The sequence below is a fragment of the Natrix helvetica genome, assembly GCF_964273705.1.
Source record: "Natrix helvetica genome assembly, chromosome: Z".
In the NCBI taxonomy this organism is placed as follows: domain Eukaryota; kingdom Metazoa; phylum Chordata; class Lepidosauria; order Squamata; family Natricidae; genus Natrix; species Natrix helvetica.
In genome coordinates this window covers 53,036,344-53,055,507 of record NC_138554.1, presented here as the reverse complement: position 1 = coordinate 53,055,507, position 19,164 = coordinate 53,036,344, and the positions used below count along the sequence as shown (strand labels likewise).

The 19,164-nt window shown below is 38.6% G+C and overlaps 1 protein-coding gene across 11 annotated transcripts in view; it reads left to right on the top strand.

Annotated features, from left to right (window-relative positions):
* The window catches only part of ADAM11 (ADAM metallopeptidase domain 11), a 112,288-nt gene extending 93,657 nt beyond the window's left edge, over positions 1–18,631 (top strand). For 2 of the 11 annotated variants that reach the window (XM_081932551.1, XM_081932554.1), the window contains 7 exons: positions 1,869–1,968; positions 2,132–2,251; positions 2,589–2,757; positions 3,331–3,445; positions 4,335–4,425; positions 7,528–8,654; positions 8,796–9,529. In XM_081932551.1, coding sequence (XP_081788677.1) covers positions 1,869–1,968; positions 2,132–2,251; positions 2,589–2,757; positions 3,331–3,445; positions 4,335–4,425; positions 7,528–7,573 — 641 coding nt within the window. In that variant the 3' untranslated portion in view covers positions 7,574–8,654; positions 8,796–9,529. The other 9 variants (XM_081932558.1, XM_081932555.1, XM_081932557.1 and 6 more) reach the window with 9 other exon arrangements.
* The last annotated feature ends 533 nt before the right edge of the window (positions 18,632–19,164 follow it).

Here is a 19,164-nt window from a genome sequence, read left to right as displayed (position 1 = left end):
GTCATTTGTATATGTGGCAAAAAAAAAAAAGAAGAAGAAGAATCAGGATACGATGGAAAGCATAGCTTGAATACCAGAACTGTTAAGGAACATTGAATGTATCTGGAATAGGGGCTGAGGATCAAATGAAGACCATGTCATCATTACAAAGTAACAACAAGAGTTGTCAGAGCTTTTTTTGTATTGCAGTTACATAAAGGGAAAAAGACCTAAATCTTCCCTGCCGCTTAATGAATCTTATGGAATTAATTCAGTAGGGGGGAAAATTAAAGAAAAAGTCCATCACCATGCCATAACTGTAGATATAATGCTAATGGACTAAATTTGAAGCTAACAATTTGGGTCCCTCAACTTGGCTACTAATTGAAATTGGCACTGTTATGCACTGTTACTTTATTCTAAATTAATACAGAAATTCCCAACTGAACTGTAATTTTGCAAGATCCTAGCCCTGTTCTTTGCTTCTGCCAGAGATATTCACCATTATTCACTTTGCTTATTTCAACTTCTGCCAAACATTTTAACTACAAACAGAAATTAAATCCAACAGCCAAAAAGGACAAATGAATCTATTTGTATATTTACCATATTTAACATCATGTACATATGTTGTGCTTCATAGAAAACTAGAATTTCTATTCCAGCAGTAATCTAATTTAATCTAATTTAATTTAAAACACCCATGCATATACAGGGAAAGGACTGGAAAAAGGCAGGGGAAGAATAGGCAATTATTTCAGTGACATTAACTTTGCCTTGATAAGGCTTCTTCCAGAAATCAATAACTTCCACATGAGTTGGATACCAATTCCTACCATTTATCAGGAGAGGACAGGAACTAGTTTTAATTTACACTATCTGGAGGTCTCAGATTATGACAGATTGAATAAAACATAGCAGTTAGAAACTCTGGAAATGTTGAAGATGGATTTAAACAGAAGAGGGTACGTACCATGAACCCAAAACAGCAGAAGAGAAGAACAGGAAGAAAAAGATGGGGGAGAAAAAGAGACAAAACAAAACCATCCATAGGGTTTCCTGCCTAGGCAGGGGGTTGGACTAGAAGACCTCCAAGGTCCCTTCCAACTCTACTATTGTATTGTATTGTATTGTATATCAGCCATACCTTAAGGATCACTGGATAATCTGCCTTCTTAGCCATCCAGATTGGCTCATGACTCCAGACAATCCAATCTCTTCTTCTGGCTGTTGCTAAGATGACGTTTTCATAGTTTAAATGAAGGATAGGAACCTGATTTGGCACCATAGAAGTATTTATTTGTCCATTATTTACTGAAGCAATTTTTACTCATTCCTTCAAACCGAAAAGACTTGGTGAGGTTTGAAGCTCAATAAAAAGCAAAATGTTTCCATCTTAGATAGCAAAATAAACCTTACAAATAATTCCAACTAAGGAATCTGGACTTTCAATTCTGAAAGTTTAAACCCTCAAACGTTAACACAAAGCCCCACAGATCAGGTTTGCACATGGCATAGCTTGAATGTTCTATTATTTTCTGGTCATTGTTTACGCATTTCCCTTTTTAAGGATAGAAATCTTTTACTTGAAAATAGTGTTTTTTAAAATTTTAAGCACTTTTGGAGTTGGCCAAATGTTATACATCAAAAGCTAGGTCAGTAGAAGACGTCCGGATGGATGTATAGTAAATAAACTATTTAATTATCTGAGTTCCTTCCTAAGTTTCTCCATGCACCGGCATCACTGCTGACCTAGTGATAGAATTTATTCTCTTCATTGTCAAACATAGAATAATTCTTCAGTATTCAATGTGTGAAATCCATGGTTATTATGCTCTTTGGCTTGCTCTTATTCTCTTTCTCACTTTTCTTCCTGAAAAAAAATCAAGCTTCAGCTGAAAGGTTTTGCTACGAGAAGCTCAATGTTGAAGGCACTGAGCGTGGGAACTGTGGGCATGAGGGAAATCGCTGGGTGCCCTGTATCAAGCAGTGAGTAATATGAGATTTCTCCTTTTCCCACAATACCCTTTCCCACAGTGTGCTGAATCAAATCACACAGAGGGAAGTCACTAGAATGCCACAACCAATAAGTTGAGGCAGAAGCCAGCCTTTTTAAAAGTATGTTGTGTCCCTCTCCTCCCATTTCAATTAGGGATGTGTTGTGTGGATATCTTCTCTGTGCCAATGCGACCGGATCTCCACGTATTGGTGAACTGCTAGGCGAGATCACAACAATGACATTCTATCACCAGAAGAGATATATTGATTGCAGGTAAGTCTTGCGCTCTAAGACCCACCTTCCTTCATTCATGCCAACTTGCTGGAGAATTGGAGAGATGAAAATAGGAATGTTCTGGGCTGCAGATTGATCCCCTCTCACCATAGAATAAGTTTCCAAATAATTTTGGGGAATGTCTGCCTGCCAGCCACATTCCTGAAGGCACAGAATCACAGATTCCTTAGGGATGTAATGTAAGGGGGCTGTGAAAAAAAAGTCCCTATTGTCTTTTCTTCCTCAAACTTTTCACCATTGTTGGCATGAACAAAGAGATTTTAAAGGGCATTGAAATATTCATTCACTCAATGAATATTCCTTTCCCCCCACCCAGGGGTGGCCATGTGCAACTGGTGGATGGCACAGAGCTGAGCTACGTAGAAGACGGGACACCCTGTGGGCCCAACATGTTGTGTCTTGATCACAAATGCCTTCCCGTCTCTGCCTTTAACTTCAGTATCTGCCCAGGCAGCTGGGGTGGCCAGATCTGCTTTGACCATGGGGTAAAAATTATTTTTTAAAAAAGTTGTGTTTTCTGTTTCCATTAAATAATAATGCAAAAAAGAGAGAGAAATGTATCATTTAGCAACTATCTTGCCAAGTATGATCTATATAAATGCCAATATTATGCCATCTGCATTTTTTTCTTGGCTTTATTTTCTTGTGGATTAAATATTAAAGATAAAACAGGAACATTTAAAATAGGAGCATGTCTTTCTTAAATATTCCTGAAGTGTATTTATTTATTAAATTTGTTAGCCCCTCGTCTTTTCAGAAGTTGGCAAGTAATGATGGGTCATAGAAAAAGCTGGTTATGATTTAATATCTTGTTGGTATGCCAACAAAAAAAAAGATTATTTGATTGAGAAACAGTCGTTCTTCAGCATTATTAAATAATATAGAATTATTTTTGGTGTATTGTGGGAATCTTGAAAGCTTCATTTTTGTCAACTCATTGTGTAATGGTGCCCACTAAAGAAAGAAATGTAGCTCAAGTGAACCCGTAAAAGTTTCTGGGAAAAGATCATTGGAATGGGTTTGAGGAGCCCCACAAAAAGCATCTTGCTTAATTACAGGTCTGCAGCAATGAGGGCCAGTGCATCTGCTATTCAGACTGGACAGGAAAAGACTGCAGTGTCTATGATCCTATTCCAGACCCTAAGCCTACTGGGGAAACAGAAAAATACAAGGGTAAGTTGTGGGAGGCCCGGAACACTTTGCAGGGAGACAGAACGCTCAATTAATCAGTTAAGTAATCGAAAAGGTTTCTTGCAGAAATCTTATTCTGCCTGAAAGCCCTTCAGCAATAGTGGGATTCAAATAATGTAACAACCGGTTCTCTGTCCTAATGAACCAGCTGGGTAGGTGGGGCTCAGTGGTCATATGACTGGGTGGGCATGGCCAACTGAACATTACTCACATTGATGGGCGCTACTCCTTAGCTGTTACAATGTAATAAGGGTTAACCGGAGAGGCAGTTTCTGTAAGCAGGGCAATAAAGATTAGGCTAGAAACAATACCAGAATGTTTCCTACCTGCCTTCCTTCCTTACAGGATTGGCCCTGTAAAGTGGAAAAAAACAAAATGAGATTTCTTCCAACAACCGGTTCTCTGAACTGCTTAGAAAGTTACAACCGGTTCTCCCGAATAGGTGCAAACTGGTTGAATCACACCACTGCCCTTCAGGCATTTTCTATTTTGGATAAATTCCTGCATGCCTTTTATCTGTCCAGGTATTTCCTGATTTTTTTGAAAAAGGGAATAAGGAATGCTAGAATCTTCCAGGACTGGAGAAGCTTGCAATATATATTGCAAGACGAGTGATATGTCAATCTACTGTTCGAATAGCCTTCTTTTCTCACTTCTTCTTTACTTCTTGGAAACTGTTCTAATATTCTCCTGTTCCTATTTTCCTATATAAAAGCAATCCCTTTTTCTGATTTCCAGATGTTTTATATTATATGTTCTTATTGTAATAAAACATTCCTGTTGTACAGCTAAGTTCTGTGCATTGTGCTGCATATGAAGAACACACATAATTATAATACTGTTCATTTTTTTGTCCCCTCTTTCTCCACAGGTCCCAGTGGTACCAACATCATTATTGGCTCCATTGCTGGAGCCATCTTGGTGGCTGCTATTGTTCTTGGTGGCACCGGATGGGGATTTAAGTAAGCAGCGTCAACGTGCACATATTGTGCTTCTCAAATTGCTGTGCCCATGGATTGCCTTGAGGACTTCCTTTCTGTTGCATGTATTCCAGGTGCCTTTTGCAGTGGCACTTATTTGGGGAAAGGGGAATTGAGCCCAGGTATGGCCCATCCATCCTCAACTTAGTTTTGGACTGAAGGGGAGGATCCTCTTCAGGGTGGAGTCATAAAAGTATTCCACAGGTAGTCCTTGACTTACAATTGTTCACTCAAATGACCATTTGAAATTACAGTGGGCTTTCCCAGAGCTATGTACGACCCATTTTAAAGTTACAAAGCTGCACCCCTCCCCACGGTCATGTGATTTCAGTTTTAAATGCACAATAGCTGGTTCACCTTTTTTGCACTATCCCGCAATCACATGACCATAATTTCTGACTTTTGTTTTGCTGGTTTCTGGCATTTATTTCTGGTTTCCAGCAAAAAAAGTACCAGTTGAGGAAAATGGATTTGCTTAGTGACAACCACATTTGCTTAATGACTGCAGCGTTCTCTTAATGACCAATACAAAAAGAGTAGAAAAAAAATCAGAGCTGGTCATATAATGCCTTGAGTTGCTAATGCAATGATTTCTGGCTGAAACTTCAGGATCAATTATAACTGTAAGTCAAGGACTATCTGTACTAAAGGTGTCATGCAACAACAACGGTTTTTCCAAGCTTGTTTCCATGATGCAAAACCTTCTTATGATAGTACAGCAAAAGCATGGATATTCTTGAGCTAGCTACGTCTGACTACATGCCTGGACTGGAAACAGGGAGCAGGCTTAGATGATGGATTGAGTCTTTGATGCATTTTAAGTTGAAGTTGATATTAATAATCACTGGAAGGAACCGTCAGTGGATAGAGAGGGGTGGCAAAGGAAGATATATGCAAATAAGATGTTGGTCAATAGTCTGAATCCATTTCAGCAAAATAAGGATTGGCTGCTATAGGAAAATGTGACAAGTTGAGCTATAGGTCTGAAAAAGGTGAAGAGAGACAGAAGGTGTACAGTATTATGGAGACACATACTAATATTTAGCTGTATTTCCAGGCATGTATAGTGCTTGATAGACAGACCAAAGCCACCCTCTTGTGGTGAGAATCCATATTTAACATATCTGAGGATAGAAGTGGGGAAAATACAAAAGATGGTTTTTGCTTAAACATGGTAAATTTCAATTATTATCACACGATGTTATATTGGAACAAAAAGTTCAGATATGCGATGTATTAAAATTGCATTGTAGTGTTTTTCCACTAATAAAAATAATGTATGGTAAGTTTTAGGATACTCCCTAGTGGCATTAGAGAGAGCAACAGTAAATTGAACTGGAAAAATTTCATAGTGATCTACTTCCAAGGATTGGCTAGTATTGTTGTAATTTCTCCTCTTAAGATGCTAGCTTGCTGGTCTCACAACAGTTAAAGCAGGATTTCTCTTTCTTCCTCATCTTGAACATAATAAGAGAAGTATTAAGTGGAAGGGAACCATATAGTGTTCTCATTACTTCTCTCCCTCCCCCCACCCCCCCCCACCCCCAGTTTCCTAGATATTGATGCTGCTGGTTTATGAAAGTTCAGCCAGAACCTTTTTTATTCTTGTTGTGTATATAAGTGTTTTTTTGTTTTTTGTTTGCCTTGGGTAAAAGTGCCATTTGGTTTTTAGTTCATCAAGTTGGGTTAATACTGTTGGCTTAATGAGGGGAAGAACTATTTGGCAGGGGAAACTATTCAGATTGGGAAAGAGAAGCAGGGCACAGAGACAGAAATGGAGGGACCTGCAGACCGATTGGGGGTAGCTATTGTTCCTCTCTGATCCACACCAGGCTTCCTGTTATGTTTTGCATGGATTGACACTTGCATGAATGAAGGAGCGCCTGACCTGGGATTGCATGAATCAGATACTAATGGTGATGGGGACATTGGCATGGAGGTGGAGTGGGGAACAACTGTCCTTAAATATCTATTCTATCCCCCAAAGCAGCTTTGTAAAATCTAGTCTTAAACTACACTATTCTCAGTTTATTGGTAGGAGATGATATGAGTGTTATCCAATATATCAATATATATTAATGCATAAGAAATGGGAGAAGCTGCTTTGGGTACTCTGCTCATAACAAAAGCTTGAAGTACATCCTATAAAGTTAACTGTATCCCACTTGGACCCCCACCCAAGATCTCTTGCTTCCCTGCAGGGTTTATTGCTGGTATGACATGTTGTATGGGTTGGTCTGTTTGCACTATTGCACTGAGGGGTGAGAGAATATAAATTCCGCAGCACCAGTGTTTGGGAGGCTGGAAGGAAGAAGATGTTTGAGGAATGAAGATGAGGAAAGCACCTTCAGTTTGTAGAAAAGACAGAATAATTACTTTGGTTTCTTAGGTCTGTAACAATTCTGGAATCACAAACAACTTTTCTTGCTTCCCCAATCACATGAGCCCCAGGCATTGGGAATGTTGTTTTGGTTGCAAAATTTGAGTTCTTTCATCATTGGTTTATTTTTTATCATCTGTTGGAAAGGTGATACAAGGAGTGAAAAAAGTAGCAGAGGGAACTTAATGGAAGGATAAGGAAAATGGAGGACCTCTGCCCTGCAGAAAATCCCTTTTCCCTGGCAGCTTCTTCTACATTCCCTCTAGTTCTACGTGTGGTATTCTTGGTGTGCAATTACAAGTAAACTTTCTTTAATGCAAGCAAACAACATTGACATGTAGTGTTTCCAGAAGAAATGCAGGCTAACACAGACTAGGAACGTGAGGCTCACTTGCCTTGGAGAATGTGCTGCAGGGAAGAGTGGAATGAAGATGCTCTTCTTTGCGATATTTCCAGCCTCCCTTTAAGTTCTGACAGGAGCTACATGAGCTAATGGAGTTCTCCAAGAATGATGGTAATTGGATCTCTCTGCACAAAAGTTGTCCTGGATGGTAAGAAGACATTGCATGTTAAGCTAGTTTGCATTACCAACCATAGCATGTGGCACGAAGACTGGAAGTAGTCAGGCCAAGATATACAGCTGAAGTTATCTGCTAACCCCTGCTCCCCCTCTCTCTTTCCTTTTGTCTCTTCGGCTTGCAAAGGAACATTCGCAGAGGAAGGTACGGCCCAGCTCAGCAGAGCATGTAGCAGCTTTCTTGAGTACATCTCTCCATCACCTACCGCCTCCATCCCATCCTCCTCATCGCCTTCTCCCCACTCCTGCTGCTTGCAATGATCATTGGTGCAGAATGGCCAGAGCTCACATGGAGGCCTGTCTCAGCAGAGAGAATTTCACCTGTCCATGCACCCATCAGTATCAGCCTCATTCTCCACTTCTTCAGTTGCTATCGTGAGGGGGTGTCCAGTGAATAAGTAAAAAGGCCACAGGTCTTCTATCCAGCCATCTAATGAACTCCTTGTTCTGCTCACTGGATGACAGGGATGGGAATTAATCTTTCTCCAGTTTAAGGCCCAAGTAACAATCCTTTATTTCATTTTATGATAAAGTTAGCACAGGATTTTACTATATCATTCTCACAGTGGGATATTTCGCAAATAGAAACAGTTTGCAGTGAACTGTGTTGATTTTGAGATATAAAAATTTCCACACATCTCTGCAAGGACCTCACCACCTATACATGTATACGATATAATAGACACTTATATTGCCAAGGAGACGTATGCTTTAATTGGGCCCACACCCATTCTATTATAGAAGAGGGTAAGTATGGTGCTGAATAATAAAGCATCAAGCTATATTATAAAACAGCCTTCTAAAACCTGAAGACTTCGGGAGTGTTTTAGTTTTAACTCTTAGATTTCCCAGCCAGCTGTGGAATCTATTGTTCAAATACATCAGGAGTTTGCCATGTTGGGGAATTGTTGCAGCCCTGAGGTATAACTAATGCTCCCAGGAATCTGAAAGGAGATATATTTGAATGAATCCGCTTCTAAATTGAAAAGGCCCGGTGTAACTGTTGAACCTTCCTGGAGTGCATAGGTAGACTGACAAATGTTGAATTACATTTCCTGTGCTCTTTAAAGTTCCAAAATACATGTTTAGGCAGTGGTATTTAAGATTTAGGAGTTTCCTATCGCCAATGAAGCACATGCTGCTCATTTGCAATTTTGAATGGAAAAGTGGCCAGTAGGGAAAGAATTAGATAGCATAATTAATTCTATGATTGTGAAAATAATAACAATAACAATCCTTTTGCATAGATCAGGGGTGTCCAAACTTGGGAACTTTAAGACTTGTGGACTTCAACTCCTAGAATTCCCCAGCCAGCATGGCTGGCTGGGGAATTCTGGGAGTTGAAGTCCACAAGTCTTAAGTTCCCAAGTTTGGACACCCCAGGCATAGATTTAGTCTGAGTTCTGTAGAATAGAAAAGGCCCATTTAATGGCACTAATAGGTTCGGGCTACTTGTTTTGGTTTATGTACATTCACCCAATGGGATCTTTGTGAGGTGGGGACCCAAATATTTATATTTTTTATGTGGAAACAGAGCATATAAAAGCTACCTAAGTAGAGAGAAACATCGCTCGAATCGTCAGAAAATTGACTAGAACCATTCTGATGTGCCTACATGTAGGGTGATTATATCTTTATCATTCTAATTAATAAATTAAGATCTTAGGAAGATTCTCCTTTCTGAAGTTCAGGGCCTTATTCAAAACTTGGGGAAGATAGTCTGCCCCAGTATATGCTATATGACATACACCCATGCTTTTCTGCTGCTCTCTGTGTATTATGCATTACTTTCTTGAATATGATTTGGTTGCTTGCTTGCTTGCTTGGCATTTGTTCCTATTTCATGGTATTATTCTTCCTTGAAAGTTTAAAAGAGCCAGAGTATTGGGGAGATTGTCATCTACATTTAATTGCTTTAAACACTAGATACTTATATAATTAAAATGTTTTTATTACCTACCAAGTTAGGTTTCTGGAGGAGAAAACATCTGAAAACCACTTCCTTTTCTATATTGGGGTAATATGACTTCTGTTTCCATTGTTAGTCATGGACTGTATCATCCAGTAAATAAGTGCCTTTCAGTATGAACTAAATCTTCACAACATAATAAAAGTATTCATGTATTCACCATAATAAAAATATTCATGTATTAAAGGTAGATCTTCCAAAGTTCATTTTAGGAAATAAATATATTTCTTTTTAAAGAAGAACTGCACATATTGATTTTTTTCCAATATATGCATACAATATGTATTAAAAAGACACAGCCGTATGAAGTACAGAATCTAAGCCATTTAGATGTTTAAATAAATCCTCTTAACTCTGTGTTGGAAAGGATAGAAAATTAATTATACTTTTTATTTTTCATAAATTAACAAGTTTTCACTGTATAAGATCCTTCAACTTCTCCCAAAGTATATTTCAATTGTTCATTCTATAACTGAACCAGTAACTCAAAATTCATTCTTCTGACAAAAAATAATAAGATTCAAATTTAAAGAGATTTATGCTAATTATATTGGGAGATATGGAATCAATAAATAAAAGTCTGGAACCAAGAGTTGGATAATTTTGTATCAAGTATGTTTAAATGTTAGTTTCAGAAAGTGTTTTTTAAATAAGCCAATTCATTCCAGTGAAATGTTAAATTTGATGGTGGAGTGGAAACAGAGACCCTAAGATCCAGGCGAGGGCAAAATGCAGCCTATGTGGACCCTTGCCCTCGTTTAGCAATGGATATCCAACTTACTACCTGGTCCTCATTTTTAAAAAATAAAGACTTAAGGTTCCTGGGGTTTCCATTACATTTGTTTAATTTTGCAACTGTACAATTTCTAGAAACTTGAAGTTTTGAAATGGCTGCTATATGTCTGGCCTAATATCTGTGGTAAGCAGAGGAATCATATATGTTTTTCAAAATATAAAATGGGCAGTGCCTATTTTGCTACTACACTGGGAAAACAGTGGGTTAACTAACACCATATTGGTATTCATAATAAAAGACTACTTTTGTTGGGTTGGGTTGTTATAAAGCAGTGGCACAGTTTTGAGGACGACAACAACTAAGCTTCTAATGATGCAACTGCCAGTAGTGTTCCAAAACATTATTTTTCATCATCTATAGCTGCGCTTTTCTCCCCTGGAAACTTTAAGATAAATGAACTTCAATTTCCAGAATTCACCAGCTAACAATACTCAATGGGGAACTCTAGGAGTTGAAGTCCACATATGTTAAAGTCTTCAAGGCTAAAAAAAACCCACTGATCTACAGCACCAATTCTAGGTTTTGCTTTGGATTTAGTGGGCTCACAAGAGAATGAGGAAAGGGGTATTCATCTGGCTCTTTTAACCAGACTAGGGAATCATTACAACAGCCTCATCCTTCCCTTATCCTCCCCCCTGCACCATCCTGCATTCCTCTTAGTACTCTGACCTTAAACAACCCCCTTGCTTCTGTGTTACAGGTCTGGAGGGGCTTAGCCCCAAATCATAGCTTGATCTATGTGCTTCTGGGTCAGTATTCTCACCATAGGGTGGAAAAGAAGGTAACAGCGCCTTCTTCCTTTTCCTTTTCCTGGCCAGCAAATAACCAACACCCTAATCTACCAAGTCTTCCATTGCTTCCCGGATAGACAAGGGCAAGAATGAAGCCCTCCTTTGAAGGGGTACCACATTGCTCTGCTTCACTGTATGGAAAAAGATCTTCATGGAGGACCTCCTGCTCTTTTATATCTTCTCAGATGCACCTTTTCCTCTCCTTCCAACATTGTCTGGGGAAAAAAGAGAGCCCCAAAACAGCATTTCTTCTACCTGTGCAGGTCTTCATATGTGCCTCACTTTACTAATCCCATCGAGGAATGTACCATGTTGGAACCACCAAAATACTACATGCAACTCAGGGGTATAACAACACTCTTCAGCTTCTGGAAGATGCCACTTAGAAGACATGCAAGCCTGTTCCTTCCCATGAAGTGGTTTGAGCAAAAAGTGGATATTTGGGATATGTTTGGATTCTGCTAAAATTTTGCTATGATTTCAAATCAGGGAATTGTGCATTCATGGCTAATGCTTATAAAATTACTGGGAGTGAAGAAATGACATGTATTCATTAATTAAATCCAAGACCCTCGCTGTCATATTTTTGTTCCTAAAAGTTTGAGCTATAAGCCTTTCTATCATGCTGACTGCACCAGCGTAAATGCAAGAGCATGCCATTCTTGATTTAAGGGACCAATAATAGACATGATGATAGTATGCTAAGATAGTACTCTAGATACACCAGACTTGTTACCTTTGCCCTCTCCCCCCCCCCACTTCCAAAGGTAATATTTTCTGTTTTGAATGTGATGGCTAATTGTGCCACAGTGGCAAACCAGTGTTGGGAATAGTGACAGCTCATAACAAAATGCAGCAAGTGGCTTCTTGGTCAGGGATTGAGGGCGGATCTAATATCACAAGTTTCGCAAGTGTATCAGAGTCCTGCCAAAAGTGAGAATGGACACTTTTGATTTATTTATGGTTGATCTATCTCACCCCCAATTTTATTTCTTTCGGTTTAAACATTTGTTTTCCATCAGTATGAATGGAGAGGAATTATCCCAGCTTCTGAGTTGCAAAACTGGAATTAAGCTTTCTTTTTGAAAAGGAATCCGTGGATATTTTTTTTCTTTGTAGAGATTTGCAAAAGTCATTATATAAGCTACATGCTTTTTATGTATTAAGTACACAATATACCATCCTTAGAAGTGGAGTGACTAGTCAACCAGAAGCCAATCATTCATAAAACTGTTATTTTAAAGACTCTTCCTCCTCCTCCCCCCGTCCCAGTATCCCTGTTCTCTACCAGGAAATGTCTGTATTCTAGGAAGCAGCTTTTAAATTCATTTTCAGTCTTTCAGAACAACTAGGTAAATATGGAAACTAACTCTATGCTAAACCAAACAGATGAAATAATTCAGAGTGGCATAAGAAGAAATGTTAATAGCAATTGCTAAATTTTAAAAATGGGGTGGGGAATTCTATCTCCCACATAACATGTACTTGGTCCAGTGGTGGGTTCTGATCGGTACGCCTGGTACGGGCGTATCGGTGCCTGCCGGGAGTACTGGGTACTGTTCCGGTACAGTGCTCTGGAGGGTCCACCACCCGCCCTCGCTTCTTACCGGTATTTGAGCTCTTCGGGGTTTCCACATGCACACGGAGCATACGGCACCTGCGCAACGCTACGCCGAGCAGCTGGAGCATCGCAGGCAGTAAGTACACATGCGCGTGTGTTGCACACATTCACGTGGTGGACGCCGGGCCCTGTTGCACTGTACCGGAACCCACCACTGTATCTGGAACCCACCACTGACTTGATCATTCTTTTTAAGTGTTGTATGTGATGAGATATGATTTCTTTTAGTAAATTCTCTTAGTAATATTTCAATACAGTAAGGAAAACGGTTAGGAGGCTGTACCTCAATAGCACAGCAGGTTTTTGCTGGCAGGTGTGTTGTTTTATAAAGTTTGAGAACCAAGGAAAAACAGATGGATTATAAGAATTTTGTTCCCCCCCTTTTCCCTTAGTAGGAAAAAGCCCACCATACTGAATAGATGGTACATTTCATGGACCAGCTATTCAGCATAAAACCAGTCCATCTCAGAAGGTGCTAAGTCTTTTTCAAGTAGATATTTTAAACCAAAAATTTGAAGTCCCCTTCGGATCATAGTAGATCTCCTATACTAGCAGAGGACAGGATTAGATGATATTTCATTTCTTGGGTCAAAAGCTTTTCTTCCTAAATGAAGGCTACCCCACCGTCACCATGGAAAGTTCCTAACAGGCTTATCAAAGAAATTCTTTTCCCAGGATGGGTTGCAGGAAAGATTCCAACAGGCAGATTCTACAGAGGTGTTAATATCCATTTAGGTATACACTGGGATTAAGCTCAGATTGTTTCATTTCAGCTCTAAACAATGATAAGAATTACAAATCAAGAGAGCCCTGCTCAACTGTCACATCTATTTTGACCCTCAGCATTTCTTAAAATAACCATAGTTTGGATTCTGCCAGGACACCTTCCCCCCACCCCCCACCCCCGGCATACTTCTACGTGGAATAGCTTTTAGAACAAGGGTGTCAAACGCCCACCCCCGTTTTAGCAAAGGGAAAAGAGTTGTGATAAATCATGTGACAACAATGTGACGACGCAGGTTTGACACCCCTGTTCTAGAATTACACATTGCTGTTTTTTGTGCCTTTTCAAAATGTTACATTTGAAGTGACTGTGTTCTTTGCCTGCCAAGTGCCACTGAAGCAGAATTTCCACCTTCAATGAGTCTTGTGACTTGTATCCTTAGGTTTGCCTTCTTCCAATGAAGAAACATGTCCACATTGATAATTCAAACAGTGGTATAAGAGGGAGGATTCTTTGAAAATGTCATCTTTTAAGTTTCTTAATAGGTGAAATAGGTGAATAGGTGAAACGTTACAATAAAGTGAGTCTCAGTTCTCAAAAAATTGGGAAAGTCTTAAAATTTTCTCAACATATAACATGAATAGATGTAGGTTCAGAACTGCTCACGGTATAATCTATAAACTCTTTGAGATTTGATTGATTATGACCACTATGCTTGGTCCAAGATGTTTCTTAAGGAAAATTGCAGAATTTTGGGCAAATTACCATTTGCAAGCATTGAGCTTGCCTGAAAATGTGGATTGGAACCCTATCTGAGCATTTGATAATGCTCCAATCCAGTTCTGCAAGAAAATTCTCTGGAAGCTTCTCATTTGGTAGGATCCCTAACATGGTATGTACGTATTTGTTTATTTAAAATATGTATATAGCTGCCCATCTTGAACTTAGATTGAGTATGTGAGGACAGGCAACTATTCTGTTCCCCCTACTGACTCTTTGCACTTCTACCATCAGGCAGAATACATCAAAGTATAGCCAGCCAAACAAACGGGTTTAAAGATAGTTTCTATCCTTGGGCTGTGAGACTTTTAAATACAACCACAATCACTCCATGCACACGCTAGTTTCTTTTTCTTTTTCTTTCTTTTTTCGTTTCTGTTATAATTTTGCACTAGTGAGGTTAAAACCAATTTCGTTGTATTTAAGTACAATGACAATAAAGATTATACTTATACTTTTACCATGGCAGTATAAGAGGGCCAATTCATGCTGTAGGATATGCCAGATGACAAGCTTGTAGTTTCCTTTGTTTTGATAGGAAATTGAGGTCCTTCTTAGTGATAATTGACTAAAATCTCTTACTTTTCAATTGGACAGGAAGGAATAGGCTTGACAATACTCTTTTTAAAGCATTGCAAATAAGTGAAAATCCCAATATCATCATATCTTAGTATTCTAAAATGTTAAAATTTGCTTAAGACCAGCTTTATATTAACTTGTGAGTTCATATTACTTTGATTAGCAGGTTGTTGACATTAAGTGTCTTTAATGTCTCCCAGATGTGTGAGATTATAATTCTTTACACCACAGGTATTTTGGGCAAGCAGGAAAATATAAGCACAGCTGTGCCATGTAACACTTTCCCATGATTCCTCATTTATAAAACTAAAGAGGAAGTGGCAAGTTTAAATATTCAGAGTATTACAGCTTTATTAAGTATAAATTAACATCTTAGCATTGTTAATAATCAGTTTGCAGAGGCTTCTCTGAAAATATCCCTCTCCAATATTTGCAGACAAAGTACCAAACGGCTTTTCTACCCACTCCCTCCATACTTTAAATCATATGAAAGTGGGGATCTCAAGTACAAGAAACAGAAAACTTCTCTTTCACATGCTACAGCCCCCCCCCCCCGCAAAAAAAATCAGTTCCCCTGTTTTTAATAAGTAAAGAAAAAAAATGGAGAAATAATGGCATATTAATATACAATATGTTGCTTTTTACTTGATCACAATAAAAAGAAATTCTAGGCCGGTCAAGAAGTAGGATTGGAAGATGGAATTTATTCACTTCAGATTTGCATCTCCCAACTTGGAATACAAAATGATATCCAGTGATGCATCAAAATCTGCACTTTTCCAAAAATCTGTAATAGCTTATAATTTGAACAATTGTGTTCATGTTAAATGTACATGTATTAGCAGAAAGAGCACATTGAGTGAAACGGGGGGGAAAAAACTATTACAGAAATAAGACAGAGCAAACAGAAAAAAATAGGAAGTGAGTCAAATCAAAATTACTCAACCCGACTATAATGTTCATTATGTTATCTTAACTATACCATTTCACATTACTGATAGCTATTCATATGAGTGAAAACTTTTCTAGAAATAATCTTTGGATATGCGGAACTCACAGGTACAAGACACATTGTTTTACTCTTTGGGGTTTCCACTGTTCTGCTGTAGCTCTTTAGGGTCTTCATTCATATGAATCCCTCTCAATAAGAGGCTAGAAAATTTAATAGTAGACATATCTTAGGGGAATTTCAAGAGAGAGGAAAGAAATGGTGTAAATTCAAAGAACTGCTTTTTGTTCTAAGTTGCTCTTTTAAAATCATTTTCTCTATAAAGAAATGTACAAATCCCCACAAGTGTTTGTATGTTTTTTGAGAGGGGACAACTTTGCATTTGGGAGACTAGATACATTAGATTGGAGAAATATGGGAAAAATAAATGATCTATTTATTCAGTGATACTTTAAAATTAGAATAAAAATTCTAAATGTAGAATTTGAAAATGTAGAAGTTTCAATGACTTTTTTAATGTTCTCAACTTACTTGATTCCAAGAGGAGTTGCCTTTTGTGTGGAAGGCTATCTAATATATTACCTATCAAGTTCTCCAGTCCTAGGCAGATTAGGCCTTTATTGTTCAATCATATGGTTTCATTTCAGAGCATCTTGTCTTTGTCATGATGAATTATATCCATCCCTTATCTTTCCCTTTTCCCTTTCCTTTCTTGTCCTTTCCTTGCACAGTGGACTGACAATGCATTAGTAGTAACTGTGAGTGGGATCTTGGAGTCCTAGTGGACAACCACTTAAATATGAGCCAGCAGTGTGTAGCAGCTGCCAAAAAAGGCAACACAGTTCTAGGCTGAATAAACAGAGGGATAGAAAGTTCACGTGAAGTGTTAATACCACTTTATAATGCCTTGGTAAGGCCACACTTGGAATACTGCATTCAATTTTGGTCACCACGATGTAGAAAAGATGTGGAGACTCTAGAAAGAGTGCAGAGAAGAGCAACAAAGGTGATTAGGGGACTGGAGGCTAAAACATATGAAGAACAGTTGCAGGAACTGAGTATGTCTAGTTTAATAGAAAGAAGGACTAGGGAAGACATGGAAGCAGTGTTCCGATATCTCAAGGGATGCCATAAAGAAGAGGGAGTCAAACTATTCTTCAAGGCACCTGGGGGTAGAACAAGAAGCAATGGGTGGAAACTAATCAAGGAGAGAAGCAACTTAGAACTGAGGAGAAATTTCCTGACAGTTAGAACAATCAATCAGTGGAACAACTTGCCTCCAGAAGTTGTGAATGCCTCAACACTGGAAGTCTTTAAGAAGATGTTGGATAGCCATTTGTCTGAAATGGTATAGGGTTTCCTGCCTAGGCAGGGGGTTGAACTAGAAGACCTTCAAGGTCTGCTATTGTATTATTGTAGAGTGCTAAGATAATCCACATGGTTATCATTTCATTTTTCAAAGAGGGTGGACATTAATTAATTAATTTCCCACTTTATTATTCTTGCAAATAACTTAAAGTGATGAATATATTACTAAGGGAGGCTGGAATTCAGTAGTTCAAATCCTGTCTTAAATACAAAGTTCAATTGATAAGAAGTAAGAAATTGTATTTAGTAGTACATTTCTGTCAGCAAAACAGACACAATTAATCATTTTCCTATCGGAGAGTAGATGCCAGGACATCTTTGCAAATGGAAAGTGGATCAGAAACTCTCACCCAATAATCAGAAGTTCAGTTGTACAATGCTGGATTCATTCATTCATTCATTCATTCATTCATTCATAGCTATTAACTGGTCATAGTGAGCAGATTCTTTTAAATATTATTTTCAGACAAAAAAAAACAATTCATTTCATGCTTTCTCAACCATTTGTCTGAACTGCTCTTTCTATTCCCCCTTCTTTTTATTTGAGCACCTCAGTATACTAAGTCTCCTGGGCAGGTAAGAACCAAATGGACTACACTGTGACGTTTCTTACCTTCCTATTTTTGCTGCAAGTCTTTTCTTCCTCCCTTATCCTTAAGATTACAGCTAGAGAAATGATTTGGGGATGTGTAGTTTCTTTTGGCTCCAGTGAGGACAGGCAATTGGCAAACTGAAATTTGAAACAGGTAAGGTGATTTTCTTATGGCACCAAAGGTTGTATATTTCAGAAAGATCAGGTTTTTATATTATCCAGAAAGTTTGGTAACTTTAGCCCCATTTGAATGATGTAACTTAAGGGCAACAGTAGCTGCCTTTGCAGTATGTGCACATACTGCTGTCAATGCAACTGTATGCCTGTGTTTGCAATCAGTGTGAGTGAATGTGTGTAAACTCTGCGATCTTGGTGCAATGGGCAACCAGAATCTTTTCTTTTTCTTTTTAACATTCACACAGTAGCAAGGATCAAGGCTCCTAAGAGTTCAAGGCAAACGAGTGAAGAAGAAAGAGGCAACATTGCAACAAAGAGCACAACTACAGAAGAAGCTTACATTATAACATGCTCACTTGGACTTGGCCATCTCCTACCACTCCGGCTGTGGGCACCTAGAACTCAGAATGCTATTGCTAATGGATTGTGTGTGTGTATATATATATTTATATATAGGCTTTCTTCCCAGAGACTTGTCTATGTATCGTAATGTGCCCAAAGACTAATTCAAATGCCACTTCTGGACATTCTTGTAGAAATAACTTGTACTTTCACTGCACATGCTGAAGGCTGAGCAAGGGAGTTGCTAATCGAGGAACACTTCTTGGTCGTTGGTTTGGGCAAATGGCAACAGCTGAATGCTAGGCCTTCTTGTTTTGTGTTTCCTGCTATGCCACACACATATCTACCTACCAATATTTGCTAAAATGAAAAGACTAATTTAGATTTTCTCCTGACCCCGGAATCATGGTCATCACTACAATAAGGGCCAATATTTTAAATTCCTACAAAATTCTGCAAATCCTAGTGTATACTATAAGAAAAAAATAGTAAAACACATCCAACTGCCATGTCTTAATAAACAATAAATATTATTCTCCTTTATTTGCGACTTATTGTCATTGTCTCGCAACTGTTGTCTGGCACGGCATAAAATATTCTACTCTGTTGGTGAACTGAAAGACTTTCACTGTCTTTCAGTAAATGGTGCAGCCATAGAAGTTATTGTGCTTATTTGCCAATCCCTATTTGGCTTCCATTGCTTTACTGCATAAGGATGATGTCGTGATTTTACAATTGTAAGACATGTTAGAGAGCCAGAGTGGCACAGTGGTGAAGCATTGGCGTAGAAGCTGGGAGACCATAAGTTCTAGGCTCATCTTAGGGACAAGGTCAGCTTGGTGACTTAGTGTCAGTCAAATTTTACCAACCAAGCTTCAAATATTCACTATCATTCCAGTCAATCTCTCTCAGAGAGAAACAGACAAAGGCAAACTATTTCTGAAATCTTGCCAAGAAAACTATAGGGACTTGTCCAGGTAATCGCCTGGAGTCAATATTGGTCAATATTGAATATTGATTCAAAGACACGTGTGTGCATGTTTGTGCATGTGTATGTACAAATACACAGATACACA